Below are 19007 nucleotides of genomic sequence, written 5' to 3' on the forward strand. Positions count from 1 at the left end.
TGGAGGTGTATGGAGGTGTGTGGAGGTGTGTGGAGGTGTATTGAGGAGTATGGAGGTGTGTGGAGGTGTATTGAGGTGTAATGAGGTGTATTAAGGTGTGTGGAGGTGTGTGGAGATGTATTGAGGAGTATTGAGGAGTGTGGAGGTGTATTGAGGTGTGTGGAGGTGTATGGAGGTGTATTGAGGTGTGTGGAGGTGTATTGAGGTGTGTGGAGGTGTGTGGAGGTGTATTGAGGTGTGTGGAGGTGTGTGGAGGTGTATTGAGGTGTATGGAGGTGTATGGAGGTGTATTGAGGTGTATGGAGGTGTATGGAGGTGTATTGAGGTGTATGGAGGTGTGTGGAGGTGTATTGAGGTGTGTGGAGGTGTGTGGAGGTGTATTGAGGTGTATGGAGGTGTGTGGAGGTGTGTGGAGGTGTATTGAGGTGTATTGAGGTGTGTTGATGTGTATGGAGGCGTATGGAGGAGTTTGGAGTTGATTTGAGGTGTGTGGAGGTGTATTGAGATGTGTGGAGGTGTATTGAGGTGTATTGAGGTGTGTGGAGGAGTGTGGAGGTGTATTGAGGTGTGTGGAGGTGTGTGGAGGTGTGTGGAGGTGTGTGGAGGTGTGTGGAGGTGTATTGAGGTGTGTGGAGGTGTATTGAGGTGTGTGGAGGTGTATTGAGGTGTATTGAGGTGTGTGGAGGTGTGTTGAGGTGTATTGAGGTGTGTGGAGGTGTGTGGAGGTGTATTGAGGTGTGTGGAGGTGTATTGAGGTGTGTGGAGGTGTATTGAGGTGTGTGGAGGTGTATTGAGGTGTGTGGAGGTGTATTGAGGTGTATTGAGGTGTGTGGAGGTGTATTGAGGTGTGTGGAGGTGTATTGAGGTGTGTGGAGGTGTATTGAGGTGTATGGAGGTGTATGGAGGTGTGTGGAGGTGTGTGGAGGTGTATTGAGGTGTATTGAGGTGTGTTGAGGTGTATTGAGGTGTATGGAGGTGTATGGAGGTGTATTGAGGTGTATTGAGGTGTGTGGAGGTGTATTGAGGTGTGTGGAGGTGTATTGAGGTGTATTGAGGTGTGTTGATGTGTATGGAGGCGTATGGAGGTGTGTGGAGGTGTATTGAGGTGTGTGGAGGTGTATGGAGGTGTGTGGAGGTGTATTGAGGTGTATGGAGGTGTATGGAGGTGTATTGAGGTGTATTGAGGTGTGTGGAGGAGTGTGGAGGTGTATTGAAGTGTGTGGAGGTGTACTGAGGTGTGTGGAGGTGTATTGAGGTGTGTGGAGGTGTATTGAGGTGTGTGGAGGTGTATGGAGGTGTATTGAGGTGTGTGGAGGTGTATTGAGGTGTGTGGAGGTGTACTGAGGTGTTTTGAGGTGTGTGGAGGAGTGTGGAGGTGTATTGAGGTGTGTGGAGGTGTGTGGAGGTGTATTGAAGTGTGTGGAGGTGTGCTGAGGTGTGTGGAGTTGTATTGAGGTGTGTGGAGGTGTACTGAGGTGTGTGGAGTTGTATTGAGGTGTGTGGAGGTGTACTGAGGTGTGTGGAGTTGTATTGAGGTGTGTGGAGGTGTATTGAGGTGTATTGAGGTGTGTGGAGGTGTATTGAGGTGTGTGGAGGTGTTTGGAGGTGTATTGAGGTGTGTTGATGTGTATGGAGGCGTATGGAGGAGTTTGGAGGATTTGAGGTGTGTGGAGGTGTATTGAGGTGTGTGGAGGTGTATTGAGGTGTATTGAGGTGTGTTGAGGAGTGTGGAGGTGTATTGAGGTGTGTGGAGTTGTATTGAGGTGTGTGGAGGTGTATTGAGGTGTATTGAGGTGTGTGGAGGTGTATTGAGGTGTGTGGAGGTGTGTGGAGGTGTACTGAGGTGTATTGAGGTGTGTGGAGTGTGTGGTGTGTGGAGGTGTGTGGAGGTGTATTGAGGTGTGTGGAGGTGTGTGGAGGTGTATTGAGGTGTGTGGAGGTGTGTGGAGGTGTGTGGAGGTGTATTGAGGTGTGTGGAGGTGTACTGAGGTGTGTGGAGTTGTATTGAGGTGTGTGGAGATGTGTGGAGGTGTATTGAAGTGTGTGGAGGTGTGTTGATGTGTATGGAGGCGTATGGAGGAGTTTGGAGGTGTATTGAGGTGTGTGGAGGTGTATTGAGGAGTAATGAGGTGTATTGAGGTGTGTTGAGGTGTATTGAGGTGTGTTGAGGTGTGTGGAGGTGTATTGAGGTGTGTGGAGGTGTATGGAGGTGTATTGAGGTGTGTTGAGGTGTATTGAGGTGTGTGGAGGTGTATGAACATGAGGTTTTTTTTCGATGTGTTGGGCGGGTATTGAGGTGTGTGGAGGTGTGTGGAGGTGTGTGGAGGTGTATTGAGGTGTGTGGAGGTGTATTGAGGTGTGTGGAGGTGTATTGAGGTGTGTGGAGGTGTATTGAGGTGTGTGGAGGTGTGTGGAGGTGTATTGAGGTGTGTGGAGGAGTGTGGAGGTGTATTGAGGTGTGTGGAGGAGTGTGGAGGTGTGTTGAGGTGTGTGGAGGTGTACTGAGGTGTGTGGAGTTGTATTGAGGTGTGTGGAGGTGTGTGGAGGTGTATTGAGGTGTATGGAGGTGTGTGGAGGTGTGTTGAGGTGTGTTGATGTGTATGGAGGCGTATGGAGGAGTTTGGAGTTGTATTGAGGTGTGTGGAGGTGTATTGAGATGTGTGGAGGTGTATTTGTGGAGTGTGGAGGTGTATTGAGGTGTGTGGAGGTGTATTGAGGTGTGTGGAGGTGTATTGAGGTGTGTGGAGGTGTATGGAGGTGTGTGGAGGTGTATTGAGGTGTATTGAGGTGTGTTGATGTGTATGGAGGTGTATTGAGGTGTGTGGAGGTGTATTGAGGTGTGTGGAGGTGTATTGAGGTGTGTGGAGGTGTATTGAGGTGTGTGGAGGTGTATTGAGGTGTGTGGAGGAGTGTGGAGGTGTATTGAGGTGTGTGGAGGTGTGTGGAGGTGTGTGGAGGTGTTTTGAGGTGTGTGGAGGTGTATTGAGGTGTGTGGAGGTGTGTGGAGGTGTGTTGAGGTGTGTTGAGGTGTGTGGAGGTGTATGGAGGTGTATTGAGGTGTGTGGAGGTGTGTGGAGGTGTATTGAGGTGTACTGAGGTGTGTGGAGGTGTGTGGAGGTGTATTGAGGTGTATTGAACTCAAACCGTCATTTTGAGGGGGTCTTGTTGATGGGGGGGCGTCTGGAGGCGGGTTTTTATGGAAGGAAGGTTGGAGTGTATTGAGGTGGTGGAGGGGTTATTGAGGTGTATTGAGGTGTGTGGAGGTGTATTGAGGAGTGTCGAGGTGTGTGGAGGTGTGTGGTAGTGTGTGGAGATGTATGGAGGTGTATTGAGGTGTGTGGAGGAGTGTGGAGGTGTATTGACGTGTATTGAGGTGTATTGAGGTGTGTGGAGGTGTATTGAGGTGTATTGAGGAGTGTGAAGGTGTGTGAAGGTGTGTGAAGGTGTTTGAAGGTGTATTGAGGTGTGTGGACGTGTATTGAGGAGTGTGGAGGTGTGTGGAGGTGTGTGGTAGTGTGTGGAGATGTATGGAGGTGTATTGAGGTGTGTGGAGGAGTGTGGAGGTGTATTGAGGAGTGTGGAGGTGTGTGGTGGTGTGTGGAGGTGTATTGAGGAGTGTGGAGGTGTGTGGTGGTGTGTGTAGGTGTGTGGTGGTGTGTGGAGATGAATGGAGTTGTATGGAGGTGCATTGATACTGTAGTGTTAGATTCTCACTGCGGATCTCCAGGGTGGCGCTGATAGAGATGTTGTCTGACTCGGGGTTCGCGGTGCAGATGAACTGCCCGCTGTCCTCTCGAGAGGCAGAGATGATGTGCAAGGTCCCGTTAGTGTAGAGGGAGAAGCGCGGGTCCTCCAAGATGGAGAACGAGTCTTTACCATCGCGGGACCTGATACACACAGAGGCATAGAGAGATACAGAAAGCGTAGATTTCCTATCCTAAACTTGACAGGCCACCGTGTTCTAGACTGCTCTACGGCGTGTGTTGTCTCACCAGACTGCGTGGTTCTAGACTGTTCAGAAGTGTGTTCTCTTGCCAGGCTGTGTAGTTCTAGACTGTCCAGAAGTGTGTTCTCTTGCCAGGCTGTGTAGTTCTAGACTGTCCAGAAGTGTGTTCTCTTGCCAGGCTGCGTGGTTCTAGACTGTTCTGGAGTGTGTTCTCTTACCAGGTCACATCTGGCCTCGGCGCTCCAAAGTTCCTGCAGTCCAGGAAGGCAGCCTGATCTTCAGCCACGATGTACAGCTGATCATCGGGAGAGAGGATCTGAGCGGGGAGGGCTGAGAGAGAGAGAGAGAGAGAGAGAGAGAGAGAGAGAGAGAGAGTAGGAGAGCGAGATTCGCATAACCCTTTAGCGAGAGCTAAGAGAGGAGTCAATCAAACAGAGAGAGGAGAGAGAGGAGGGGGAGAAACATCAAACAGGGGGAGAGAGGAGAGAGGATCGAGGAGGGCGGAGGAGAGAGGGAGGGGGAGAGAGGAGGAGAGAATCATTATAGAGGAGAGAAACATCAAACAGAGAGGAGAGCGAGAAGAGAGTAGAGAGGAGAGAATCAAGAGAGAGAGAGAGAGGAGGGGGAGGAGAGAGGGATGAGAGAGGAGAGAGGGGGAGAGGAGAGGAGAGAGGGAGAGGGGGGAGAGAGGAGAGAGAGAAGAGAGAGGAGAGAAAGAGGAGAGAGGAAAGGAGAGGGAGAGAGAGGGGGAGAGAGAGAGGGGAGAGAGAGAGGAGAGAGGGAGGAGAGAGAGAGAGAGGAGAGAGAGAGAGAGAGGAGAGGGAGAGAGAGAAGGGGAGAGAGAAGAGAGAGAGAGAGAGAGAGAGAGGAGGGGGAGAGAGAGAGAGAGAGAGAGAGAGAGAGAGAGAGAGAGAGGGGGGGGAGATCTTTTTGAGGGAGTCCTCTTCTACTCGGGGAGGGGGAGAGAGAGAGAGGAGAGAGAGAGAAAGAGAGAGAAAGAGGAGAGAGAGAGAGAGGAGGGGGGAGGAGAGGAGAGAGAGAGGGAGGAGGAGAGAGAGGGAGGGGGGAGGGGAGAGAGGAGAGGAGAGGGAGGAGAAGAGAGGAGTTAGGGAGAGAGAGAGAGAGAAAGGAGAGGAGAAAGAGGAGAGGAGAGAGAGGAAGGAACTGGAGAGGGGAGGGGGAGAGAGGAGAGGGAGCGGACCACAGGGGGGGTGGAAAAACAGATAGGAAAGAGGAGGTCATCTCTAGAGGGAAATTATGAATAAGAGGGAGGAGAGGAGGGGGACAGAAGTTTGGAATTACTTAGGATTTAGACGAGACTTGATTTTTTTAAAGATCCTTTTCCACATACTTCACCCGTTCCAATTAACTCCAATCCCCAAACCAGAGGGGGCGTATTGGGCGCTAAGGATCACTAAGACCAGTGGGCACCTAAAGAGACCCCTTGCACCACTGGTTGCTGGGTTAGGGGTCAAATCAGAGCACACCCCACCTCCCTGTCCTCTATGGGGGAGGCGCTAAATTCCATTTCTCAACCTGCTAAATTCCATTTTCATCTCTATGGGGAATAACATTGTAAAAACACCTATAGGAACATAATTTTGTAATTACTATTTTTAAAAAGAAAAGATTGATTTTTTTTTCTTCTTCAACAAACACATGATTTAATGTAGGTGAAATTTAGAGATATTGACCCAAAAAAAAGATAGACAGACAGACAGACTCACTGATGACGTAGACGTAGGCATTAGCGAGGATGGTCCCATGAGTGTTGTTCGCCTCACACTGGAACACACTCGTGTCTCTCGACTGCACGCTGTGGAGAATCAGAGAACTGCCCTTCACACTGTGACTGAGATCTGAGTCTGTGTCTGAGAGAGGGGAGAGGGGAGAGGCAACACAGTTTACTCTTCTATTCATGCACACACTCGCACAGACACACACTCACACAGACACACACAGTCGCACAGACACACACTCACTTAAACTTTGGCGCACACGTGTACACTCTCTCACTCCCCTTCTCTCACCTGTCAGGGGCTCCCCGTTGATCTTCCAGACCACGCTGGGTTTGGGTTTCCCTGCCACGTCACAGTCCAGCCGCACTGTCTCGCCCGGCCCGTACACCCCACTCTCCGGCTGCCTCACCCAGTATGGGGCCGCTGCACGGGGAGAGACAGGGGCGTTACCAGAGAGGGAGACACAGAGAGACAGACACAAAAAGACTCTCCTCTTCTCTCCTCTCCTCTCTCCTCCCCTCTTCCCCTCTCCTCCCCCCTCTCCTCCCCTCTCTTCCCCTCTCCTCTCTTACCCTCCACAGAGACGGTGTAGATGTGTCTCTCTCTACCCTCCTCATTGCTCACAGTACACTGGTACTCTCCATCGTCCGACTCGGTGATGTTCTCGATTCTCAGCAGCTTGTTGAAATTCTCCAGGATCACTCTCCCCTCCGGCATCACCCCCTCCCTCCGCATCCAGGCTATCTCAGGGGTCGGGCTGAAACCAAACAATAACCAATCAATAATTCATATTTGATCACCCCTATTAGCAATAATCAACCTGCTCCCCCCCTCTCCCTCTCCCTCTCCCTCGCCCTCTCCCTCTCCCTCTCTCCTCTCTGTACTCACAGCCCCTCTGCGATGCACTCCAGCTCCAGGCTGTGTCCTCTCAATGCCAGATATGAGCTCCTCTCTCCTCCCCCCCTGTCCCTCTTCCTCTCCCCCTCTCTCCTCCTCTCTGTACTCACAGCCCCTATGCGATGCACTCCAGCTCCAGGCTGTGTCCTCTCAATGCCAGATACGAGCTCCTCTCTCCTCCCCCCCCTGTCCCTCTCTCCTCCTCCCCTCTCCTCTCTGTACTCACAGCCCCTCTGCGATGCACTCCAGCTCCAGGCTGTGTCCTCTCAATGCCAGATACGAACTCCTCTCTCCTTCCCCCTCTCTGTACTCACAGCCCCTCTGCGATGTACTCCCAAGTCCGCAGGCTGTGTCTCCAATGCCAGATACGAGCGAGCTCCTCTCCCCTCCCCCCTCCTGTCCCTCTCTCCTCCTCCCCTCTCCTCTCTGTACTCACAGCCCCTCTGCGATGCACTCCAGCTCCAGGCTGTGTCCTCTCAATGCCAGATACGAACTCCTCTCTCCTTGAGGCATAAGGAGATGGGGCCTGCGGTTCTTCACCGAGTTCGCTGCGGGAAAACCCAATTAACAACCAATCTGTAATCAATAATGAACCGATAATCAATAACCATTAATCAAGCAGACAGTGTCAGAGCTGTTGTGTCGCTGTGTCGCACACTCTTAAAGGATATATACAGTGGCTTGCAAAAGTATTGATCCCCCTTGGCATTTTTCCTATTTTGTTGCCTTACAACCTGGAATTAAAATGGATTTTTTGGGGGTTTGTATCATTTGATTTACACAACATGCCTACCACTTTGAAGATGCAAAATATTTTTTATTGTGAAACTTGAGCGTGCATAAGTATTCACCCCCCCCAAAGTCAATACTTTGTAGAGCCACCTTTTGCAGCAATTACAGCTGCAAGTCTCTTGGGGTATGTATATATAAGCTTGGCACATCTAGCCACTGAGATTTTTGCCCATTCTTCAAGGCAAAACTGCTCTAGTGCCTTCAAGTTGGATGGGTTCCGCTGGTGTACAGCAATCTTTAAGTCATACCACAGATTCTCAATTGGATTGAGGTCTGGGCTTTGACTAGGCCATTCCAAAACATTTAAATGTTTCCCCTTAAACCACTCAAGAGTTGCTTTAGCAGAATGCTTAGGGTCATTGTCCTGCTGGAAGGCGAACCTCCGTCCCAGTCTCAAATCTCTGGAAGACTGAAACAGGTTTCCCTCAAGAATTTCCCTGTATTCAGCGCCATCCATCATTCCTTCAATTCTGACCAGTTTCCCAGTCCCTGCCGATGAAAAACATCCCCACAGCATGATGCTGCCACCACCATGCTTCACTGTGGGGATGGTGTTCTCGGGGTGATGAGAGGTGTTGGGTTTGTGCCAGACATAGCGTTTTCCTTGATGGCCAAAAAGCTCAATTTTAGTCTCATCTGACCAGAGTACCTTCTTCCATATGTTTGGGGAGTCTCCCACATGCCTTTTGGCGAACACCAAACGTGTTTGCTTATTTTTTTCTTTAAGCAATGGCTTTTTTCTGGCCACTCTTCCGTAAAGCCCAGCTCTGTGGAGTGTACGGCTTAAAGTGGTCCTATGGACAGATACTCCAATCTCCGCTGTGGAGCTTTGCAGCTCCTTCAGGGTTATCTTTGGTCTCTTTGTTGCCTCTCTGATTAATGCCCTCCTTGCCTGGTCCGTGAGTTTTGGTGGGCGGCCCTCTCTTGCCAGGTTTGTTGTGGTGCCATATTCTTTCCATTTTTTAATAATGGCTTTAATGGTGCTCCGTGGGATGTTCAAAGTTTCGGATATTTTTTTATAACCCAACCCTGATCTGTACTTCTCCACAACTTTGTCCCTGGAGAGCTCCTTCTAGCATTTAAACTAGAAAGGAAGGGGGGGGAGAAATCAACAAAAAAACAGAAGGGAGACCGCATCAAAACAAGAACAACAACTCAGGTAAGACAACCATTAAATGTATTTATCTAAATGCTAGAAGTATCAGAAACAAAATTCTAGAACTTGAAGCTACTGCACTAACAGGTAACTATGATGTGATAGGTGTTACAGAAACGTGGTTATCTGAGAGTGATGGGGACGAATATAATATTTGTGGGTATACACTGTATAGGAAAGACAGGCAGGACAGAAGAGGAGGAGGGGTAGCGCTATACATAAGAAACAGTCTTGAAGCCCAGGTGTTAAACCTGGACAAAGAAAATAAAACCGAATCAATATGGGTCAGAATAACAGACAAAAATTCAAAAGGCATAATAATAGGAGCATGCTATAGACCGCCAGATTCAGACGGTGAGCACAATAATCTGTTATACAATGACATTAGAAATGCGTGTAGCAAAGGAGAAGCCATACTAATGGGGGATTTCAACTTCCCCCAAATAAAATGGGAAAACCCGGTGGGTAGCGCGAAGGATGAAATAGAAATGGTGGAAATGACAAATGACTGCTTCCTAACACAATTTGTGAAGGCACCCACTAGAGGGGAGGCATGCCTTGATTTAGTCTTTTCAAATAACGAAGATAGAATAACTAAAACAGAGGTCAGAGAACCACTGGCAAACTCAGACCACAACATGGTCTCATTTGAAGTGTTTTTTAAAATCCCCAAAAGTAATGACTAAAGCTAAGGTTTACAATTTTAGAAAAGCAAACTATGAAGGCATGAAACAGAGACTAACAGAAGTAGATTGGAGTAAAATAGAGAAAACACCCACAGAAGAAGGATGGTTGTTCTTCAAAAATGTAGTACTAGAGGCGCAAAACAATTACATCCCTAAAGTAGACAAATCTAAATGTAAAACTAAATTGCCAAAATGGTTTAATAGATCAATTAAAAAAAATATTCAGCGAAAAAAAGGCACTTTACAGAGCATTAAAAAAGGACCAAAAAGAAAGTACGCAGAAAGAGTACACAGAACTGCAAACGCAAGTCAAAAAGGAAGTTAGAAAGGCCAAGAGAGAAATAGAAATGAACATTGCTAAGGAGCTAAAACCAATTCCAAAATGTTTTTCCAATATTACAACAGCAAGAGAACATTCATTCAAGAGGAGGAGATTAAATGTTTAAGAGATACAAATGGCAAAATCGTAGAGGAAGAAAAAAAAATAGCAAAAATGTTAAATGATTACTTTTCACAAGTTTTTACAAAGGAAGATACTGACAACATGCCCCACATGTCATCCAGTTCCTATCCAGTTTTAAAATAACTTTAGCATAACTGAGGCAGAAGTGTTAAAGGGACTAGGAGCTCTTAAAATAAACAAATCCCTGGGCCGGATGAGATCCTCCCAGTAGTACTCAAAGAAATGAAAGAAGTAATTTACAAACCGCTAACCAAGATCATGCAGCAGTCTCTTGACACAGGGGTGGTACCGACAGACTGGAAAATTGCAAAAGTAATACCGATCCACAAAAAGGGAAACAAAACTGAACCAGGTAACTACAGACCAGTAAGCCTGACTTCTATTATATGCAAACTTATGGAAACTATAATAAGATCCAAAATGGAAAATTACCTATATGGTAACAGGGTACTGGGAGACAGTCAACATGGTTTTAGGAAAGGGAGATCGTGTCTAACTAACTTGCTTGATTTTTTTGAGGATGCAACATCGATAATGGATAATTGCAAAGCATATGACATGGTTTATTTAGATTTCCAGAAAGCTTTTGACAAAGTCCCGCACAAAAGATTAATTCTCAAACTGAACGCAGTTGGGATTCAAGGAAACACATGTACATGGATTAGGGAGTGGTTAACATGTAGAAAACAGAAAGTACTGATTAGAGGAAAAACCTCAGAATGGAGTGTGGTAACCAGCGGTGTACCACAGGGATCAGTATTAGGTCCTCTGCTATTCCTAATCTACATTAATGATTTAGATTCTGGTATAGTAAGCAAACTTGTTAAATTTTGCAGACGACACAAAAAGTAGGAGGAGTGGCAAACACTGTTGCAGCAGCAAAGGTCATTCAAAATGATCTAGACAAGATTCAGAACTGGGCAGACACATGGCAAATGACATTTAATAGAGAAAAGTGTAAGGTACTGCACGCAGGAAATAAAAATGTACATTATAAATATCATATGGGAGATATTGAAATTGGAGAAGGAATCTATGAAAAAGACCTAGGAGTTTTTGTTGACTCAGAAATGTCTTCATCTAGACAATGTGGGGAAGCTATAAAAAGGCTAACAAGATGCTCGGATACATTGTGAAAAGTGTTGAATTTAAATCAAGGGAAGTAATGTTAAAACTGTACAATGCACTGGTAAGACCTCATCTTGAATATTGTGTGCAGTTCTGGTCACCTCGCTATAAAAAAGATATTGCTGCTCTAGAAAGAGTGCAAAGAAGAGTGACCAGAATTATTCCGGGCTTAAAAGGCATGTCATATGCAGACAGGCTAAAAGAATTGAATCTGTTCAGTCTTGAACAAAGAAGACTACGTGGCGACCTAATTCAAGCATTCAAAATTCTAAAAGGTATTGACAGTGTCGACCCAAGGGACTTTTTCAGCCTGAAAAAAGAAACAAGGACCAGGGGTCACAAATGGAGTTTAGACAAAGGGGCATTCAGAACAGAAAATAGGAGGCACTTTTTTACACAGAGAATTGTGAGGGTCTGGAATCAACTCCCCAGTAATGTTGTTGAAGCTGACACCCTGGGATCCTTCAAGAAGCTGCTTGATGAGATTTTGGGATCAATAAGCTACTAACAACCAAACGAAGCAAGATGGGCCGAATGGCCTCCTCTCGTTTGTAAACTTTCTTATGTTCTTATGTTCTTATGGCCCACGGGCTTTCTTATGGTCTTCATGGTGCCGCTTGCTTGGTGGTGCCCCTTGCTTAGTGGTGTTGCAGACTCTGGGGCCTTTCAGAACAGGTGTATATATACTGAGATCATGTGACAGATCATGTGACACTTAGATTGCACACAGGTGGACTTTATTTAACTAATTATGTGACTTCTGAAGGTAATTGGTTGCACCAGATCTTATTTAGAGGCTTAATAGCAAAGGGGGTGAATACATATGCACGCACCACTTTTTTCCTGTTATTTATTTTTTAGAATTTTTTGAAACAAGTTATTTTTTTCATTTCACTTCACCAATTTGGACTATTTTGTGTATGTCCATTACATGAAATCCAAATAAAAATCCATTTTAATTCCAGGTTGTAAGGCAACAAAATAGGAAAAATTCCAAGGGGGGTCAATACTTTCGCAACCCACTGTAAGGACCTTTTTATTTGATTGTGTTTCATGTTTCCCATGTGTTGCAACAACTATTTATGTAAGGTGTGTGTTTTTTTTTTGTTGTGTTGGTTTGGTTGTTTGACCACTTTTTAAAACTTTAAATTGCATTCCCTTGCCTCAAGATGGCTTTTATTTTACCCGACAACTTTTAAAAAATTTTGAAAAAAGTTTGTAAGGGACGGGTCGTCCGAAGGGTACATGGGGGCGTGCATGAGCGCACTTGATGTTAGTAGGCCGGACGCGTGTGTTTTAGGTAGAGTCAACTGCCACACGACCGTCGGGAAAGTGACGGGAAATGTTTTTCTGAGAGGACCAGCTCATAGTGGACCACCATCAAAGTGCATTTACAAGATACGAGACTCGGGTGTGTGAACTATGCATCAGCTGCAAAGTCACTTACAACAACGCTCTCACCCCCAAAGACGCAGCCAAGGAGGTTCGGTGACTCGCTCAGGGTCCCACACAGTAGCGATCAATGCCTGAGCTGGGATTTGGACCAGGTACCTGGGTTAAAAGCCTGTTTTGTTCTTTAACCACTGGACCACCTCAGCCTCCTATAAATCAAATAAAAGGTTCTTCTGTACCCTTTAAGCTGAGACCTAGTCTGAGGTTGCTGTATCAAAACCCCCAAGTTTCTCTGTCTAGGGTGCCGCTCAGGGTCCTGAAACCATGGCTTTGTTTTTTTTTTTCATAGTGGACCACCATCATTTGTTTTTTTTTTTTATAAGTAAGTCGAGGAACTAGGGTGTCTGTTTGAAATCTATCGCATCAGCTGCAGAGTTTCACTTACAACACAACACTAATTATGTGACTTATGTGAAGGTAATTGGTTGCACCAGATCTCATTTAGAGGCTTAATAGCAAAGGGGGTAAATACATATGCACACACCACTTTTCCGTTATTTATTTTTTTATAATTTTTTTAAACAAGTTATTTTTTCATTTCACTTCCACCAATTTGGACTATTTTGTGTATGTCCATTACATGAAATCCAAATAAAAATCCATTTTAATTCCAGGTTGTAAGGCAACAAAATAGGAAAAATTCCAAGGGGGGTCAATACTTTCGCAACCCACTGTAAGGACCTTTTTATTTGATTGTGTTACATGTTCCAATGTGTTGCGACAACTGTTTACGTAAGGTGTGTGTGTTTATTTTAATTTATTTTACATTTTGACCACTTTTTTAAAACTTTTAAATTACATTCCCTGCCTCAAGATGGCTTCCCATGTACCCGCATGGACCTCTCGGAACTACATTTCCCGTCATCCTCCTGCTCACTGGTAAATCCATCTCAGTTACATGTGTGAGCAGGAGGATGACGGGAAATGTAGTTCTGAGAGGACCAGCTCATAGTGGACCACCATCACAGAGCGCTTTACAAGATACGAGACTAGGGTGTGTGAACTATGCATCAGCTGCAGAGTCACTCACAACAACGTCTCACCCCAAAGACGCAGCACAAGGAGGTTCAGTGACTCGCTCAGGGTCCCACACAGCGAGTCAGGGGCTGAGCTGGGATTTGAACCTCCTGGTTACAAGCCTGTTTCTTTAACCACTGGACCACACAGCCTCCTATAAATCAAATAAAAGGTTCTTCTGTACCCTTTAAGCTGAGACCTAGTCTGAGGTTGCTGTATCAAAACCCCCAAGTTTCTCTGTCTAGGGTGCCGCTCAGGGTCCTGAAACCATGGCTTTGTGTTCCCGCAGCTTTCCCATCGCTGCCCGGCTGGGGGGGCATCGTGCGCATGCGCGGGGCATGATCCCGTGTGGGCGCAGCGTGGGCACACTCACAGTCTCGCACGCGCAGCTCGATGGGCTCTTTCTGCACGATGGTGCGCGCTCCGATGAAGTGCGCGTGACACATGTAGTCGTTCTTGGTGTCGCTCTTCTCCACGTTGGAGAAGTACAGGCTCCCGCTGCGACCCTGAGTCACCCGCGGACTCTGTGTGATGTGCTTCAGACCTGGAGACAGCACAGAGATGAGAATCATTGACATGACTATTATTATTAATATGAATATGATAGTGTTAGAAACACAGACGACACCGACTCACACACACACACACAAACATACACACTGACTCACACACACACACACTGACACACACACACACACACACACACACACACACACACAGACACAGAGAGAGACCACACACGACACCACACACACAAGTGAAACACACGCACACAGACCTACAGAGAGAGACGCACACAGACCTACAGAGAGAGCCAGACGCACACACTACACACACACTTGAAACACACACGGGGACCTGAACAAAAGGGGAAAGAGAGAGGAGGAGAGAGAAGCACACACCACACAGAAGCAGTACTGTGGACCACCACCACAGACAGACGCACACACACAGACAGACCTACAGAGAGACACACACTCGCACACGCTGAACACCGTGGTCGTGACACACACACATCACATGTACACTCACATCTGGACCATCACACTGGGGTCTCTTAGCATGTCCATCCAGTAGATTCTGGGGGTTCGTCGTTGACCGGGGGTTGCAGGGGAAGCACCACGACGCTTCCCCTACCTCTGCCTCTCAAACCGGGGTGATTCTACTCACACACACACACTGGGGTCTCTTACTCATGTCCATCCAGTAGATTCTGGGGGTTGTCGTGCTGACCGGGGGGTTGCAGGGGAGCACCACGCTCTCCCCTACCTCTGCCTCGAACGGGGTGATCGTCTCCTTCTGCCACTTCGGGGGGCCTGGGGGGGGGGGGGGCGACAAACAACCCCCTCAATTACAAAGCAGCTGACCCGCGAGAGCAAATCAGGGCTCGGAGGAACGTGAGGGAACCATTAACAACATGAAGGGAGGACCTGGAGCCCGAGTGACACTTCATTCTATTGAATTATTGGATTATCGTGTTGGATTTGAAATGTCACTGTCGTGTAATACAAACAATGAGAATTTAGCCTTTATTCATCTACTTAGCCTGGAACAAAGAAGCCTTTGACATCTTAAAAGGATTTGACACTGTCAGCCCAGATCAATACTCTCAGCGCAGCACAGAAACCAGGACCAGAGGGGACACAGTGAGATTTGAAGGGGATTTAGGAGACAGAGAGGAGGAGACGCTTCTTCACACAAACAGCGGTGAGGGGGTGGAAGCAAGGGTTACCGAGCAACGGCTTGACTCGGCTGCTGAGCTCTGAGGGGCTGAACGGACTCCTCTCTCTCTCTTATGTTCTGTTATGTTCTGCAGCTTTAATGAAACTAAACTCTTTTCAGAATGTAGTAAACTAAACACAGACACCAAGATGAAGGGATTATAGTGTCGCGTCAAACTGAAGGTATGTTTTGTGACCAGCAGATGGCACACCGCCTTCACTGCATTGCTTTCCTTTATATCTTTTTGATCAATTATACATTCTGTTAAAAATTTATACAAACAGGGTCCAGTATTTGATCTAGCAATATATACATATATAAATTTATACATTCGGGAGGGCAGTGACAATACGGCCAGTGCTATGAGAAGTAACATCTTGGATTTTTCAAGTTTTCAACTTTCAAGTTTTTTTCAGTCCCCCCCCCATCATTTTCGCATGGCTATACTATAAATTTACCATGGTTTATGTTTTTAATATGCTTTACCAGACCTCTCTGTGCTTTACAATGCTTCCCTATGCTTTACCATACCTCTCTGTGCTTTACAATGCTTCCCCATGCTTTACCAGACCTCTTTGTGCTTTACAATGCTTTCCTACGCTTTACCAGACCTCTCTGTGCTTTACAATGCTTCCCTATGCTTTACCACACCTCTCTGTGCTTTACAATGCTTCCCTATGCTTTACCGTATTTCTCTGTGGTTTACAATGCTTTCCTACGCTTTACCAGACCTCTCTGTGCTTTACAATGCTTCCCTATGCTTTACCAGACCTCTCTGTGCTTTACAATGCTTCCCTATGCTTTACCAGACCTCTCTGTGCTTTACAATGCTTCCCTATGCTTTACCAGACCTCTCTGTGCTTTACAATGCCTCCCTATGCTTTACCCTACCTCTCTGTGCTTTCCAATACCTCTTCCGCCTGCTTTAGCTTTACAATGCTTCCCTGTGCTTTACCACACCTCTCTGTGCTTTACAATGCTTCCCTATGCTTTACCAGACCTCTCTGTGCTTTACAATGCTTCCCTATGCTTTACCAGACCTCTCTGTGCTTTACAATGCTTCCCTATGCTTTACCAGACCTCTCTGTGCTTTACAATGCTTCCCTATGCTTTACCACAGCTCTCTGTGCTTTACAATGCCTCCCTATGCTTTACCTGACCTCTCTGTGCTTTACAATGCTCCCCTATGCTTTACCAGACCTCTCTGTGCTTTACAATGCTTCCCTATGCTTTACAATGCTTCCCTATGCTTTACCACACCTCTTTGTGCTTTACAATGCTTCCCTATGCTTTACCAGACCTCTCTGTGCTTTACAGTGCTTCCCTATGATTTTACCAGACCTCTTTGTGCTTTACAATGCTTCCCTGTGCTTTACCAGACCTCTCTGTGCTTTACAATGCTTCCCTATGCTTTACCAGACCTCTCTGTGCTTTACAATGCTTCCCTATGCTTTACCACACCTCTTTGTGCTTTACAATGCTTCCCTATGCTTTACCAAACCTCTTTACGCTTTACAATGCTTCCCTATGCTTTACCAGACCTCTCTGCTTTACAATACTTCCCTATGCTTTACCAGACCTTTCGCTGTGCTTCATTACATGTGTTGTAAGCTGAGAGCTGGTGTAATCCTCTCTCCTGTGGGTTGGGGTTTGTGGTGATATCGACTGACCCTCCTGCTGCCACACTGCCTCTCCCCAGTACGCTGGGTTAGATATGCAGTGCCTCAGCATTCCCTAATTTTGTGAGCAGCCCTTGTGTTATGTAACAGAAGGATGGCACAGCAGCATCACTCTGCTGCAGTTCTCAGCAAGCAAAATGATTATTATTTATTTCGCTAACATGTTGTTCCTTGTAGAAGGGCCACAGCCCTGCTCAGCCATCTCTGTGTCGATTTCAGGCAGCGCTCTGCAAAAGAGCAGCCTGCGTCACCTGGGACCTAGGAAATTGGGCTCTGACATCACCGGGAGCCTGTTTCCTTGGAAACCGTTGTCATGGAGATGCCAGCGAGGGTGGAGGGTGGGGGGGAGGGGAGGGAGGGGAGGTAGCGCTTTTACTGTTTTTGCAGAAATCAGGCTATCAGTGACAGCCATCCTCCATCGCCATAGCTTCACAATCACAAGCAGAGCTAGCAGTGTGAGGAAACAGCAGGTCTGTCATCAGCTGTCGTCAGAATCAGAGCTAGCAGGGAGCCGTTTAGTGATAAGTGGTATTGAAGAGCTTCCAGGACAGCTATAATGTGTAAGTATTGTGGAAAAAGTACAGCAAAATACACAGATTTATGGTATTGATGTGTTTTCCAAGGTGCTTGTAAAAAAATGTGAGAGAGACGGGTATCACGCCCAATAACCTGAGCTAAACAGCGTTTTGTCTACAGCTCCATCCCGCCTGGAGAAAGGAGCCTCCACTACACGGGCATGTAAAAGCAAGAGACGTGCGTACGTGCCCCCCCCAACGCTCCACCTCCCGGGGTGTTAGTCGGGGTGCTGAGCCCCACAATCCCCTTCACTTTGACACTACAACAAAGCTGCAGCTGAGACCACACACAGACAGACACACAGAGCCTTACAGTCCTGTTCAGTGTGACGCTACAATATAATCCCTTCTTCTTGGTGTCTGTGTTAGTTTACTACATTCTGAAAAGAGTTTAGATTAAATTGAAGTCTCTTCAGATTGTGATGCACTTAGATTATGACAGTGAATCGTCCTCCCAGTGCAGTATCAGTGCAGAATCAGTGCAGTATCAGTGCAGTACCATTACAGTATCAGTGCAGTATCAGCACAGTGCAGTGCAGTATTAGTGCAGTATCAGTACAGTGCAGCGCAGTATTTGGGCAGCGCAGTATTAGTGCTGTATCAGCACAGTGCAGTGCAGTATTAGTGCAGTGCAGTATCAGTGCAGTATCAGTACAGTGCAGTAGCAGCGCAGCGCAGTAGCAGTGCAGTATCAGTGCAGTATCAGTGCAGCGCAGTAGCAGTGCAGTATCAGTATAGTGCAGCAGCAGCGCAGTATCAGCACAGTGCAGCGCAGTATCAGCACAGTGCTGTGCAGTGTCAGCGCAGTATCAGCACAGTGCAGTGCAGTGTCAGCGCAGTATCAGTGCAGCGCAGTATCAGTGCAGTATCAGCACAGTGCAGTACCCCCACAGCGCAGTGAAGTAGCAGCGCAGCGCAATACTAGTGCAGTATCAGCGCAGTGCAGTATCAGTACAATGCAGTAGCAGTGCAGTATCAGCACAGTGCAGTATCAGTGCAGTGCAGTATCAGCGCAGTGCAGTATCAGCGCAGTGCAGTATCAGGGCAGTGCAGTATCAGCGCAGTGCAGTATCAGCGCAGTGCAGTATCAGCGCAGTGCAGTATCAGCGCAGTGCAGTATCAGCGCAGTGCAGTATCAGCGCAGTGCAGTATCAGCGCAGTGCAGTATCAGTGCTGTGCAGTTCCCGCGAGTCTCTTACTCTCAGTGATGAGTCTGGTCTCCGCAGACACAGCGGTTCCAAGCTCGTTGGCTGCGTAGCAGCGGTAGTCCCCATGGTACTTTCGGAAGGATGAGCCACTGTTGCCGTTGGAGACAATGGAGAAGGTTCCGGAACCAGCGCAGGTCACGATGTGGGGGTCAGCCTTGGGGTCAAAGAACTGACCATCCTTCGTCCAGCGAATCCTAGTGGACAAACAGACAGAAACAGACAGACAGACACACAGAGAAAATAAGGAATCAGGTAGGATCATCCTAAAGATCGAATTTTACGTTTGTATGCACAAGAAGTGTGAGTGAATGAGTGAGTGAGTGAGCTGGCACTCACGTGGGCTGTGGTTGTCCAGTAGCCTCACACTTCAGTATGATCTCATCGCTGGAGTAGACTATGAGAGTCCTAGGAGACTGCTCTGTGATCACAGGGGGGGTCATCACGGAGAGAGAGAGAGAGAGAGAGAGAGAGAGAGAGAGAGAGAGAGAGAAACAGTGAGAGAGAGAGAGCGAGAGTGAGTGAGACTCATGCGGTATTCACAAGGGCA

At 47.2% G+C, this 19007-nt stretch overlaps 1 protein-coding gene across 1 annotated transcript in view; it reads right to left on the minus strand.

Moving 5' to 3' along the window:
- Positions 1–19007, minus strand: part of LOC121328980 (neural cell adhesion molecule L1-like) — a 72911-nt gene that overhangs the window by 18458 nt on the left and 35446 nt on the right. Inside the window, exons 4-13 of the mRNA XM_041274139.1 lie at positions 18797–18902; positions 18452–18654; positions 14470–14592; positions 13650–13820; positions 7019–7130; positions 6258–6442; positions 5977–6108; positions 5674–5817; positions 4165–4276; positions 3715–3887 (exon numbers count right to left, since the gene is read on the minus strand). Of these exons, the coding sequence (XP_041130073.1) occupies positions 3715–3887; positions 4165–4276; positions 5674–5817; positions 5977–6108; positions 6258–6442; positions 7019–7130; positions 13650–13820; positions 14470–14592; positions 18452–18654; positions 18797–18902 (1461 nt within the window). The remainder of the gene's footprint in view (positions 1–3714; positions 3888–4164; positions 4277–5673; positions 5818–5976; positions 6109–6257; positions 6443–7018; positions 7131–13649; positions 13821–14469; positions 14593–18451; positions 18655–18796; positions 18903–19007) is intronic.

This window comes from Polyodon spathula, chromosome 16 (genome assembly GCF_017654505.1).
Source record: "Polyodon spathula isolate WHYD16114869_AA chromosome 16, ASM1765450v1, whole genome shotgun sequence".
Taxonomy (NCBI): Eukaryota; Metazoa; Chordata; class Actinopteri; order Acipenseriformes; family Polyodontidae; genus Polyodon; species Polyodon spathula.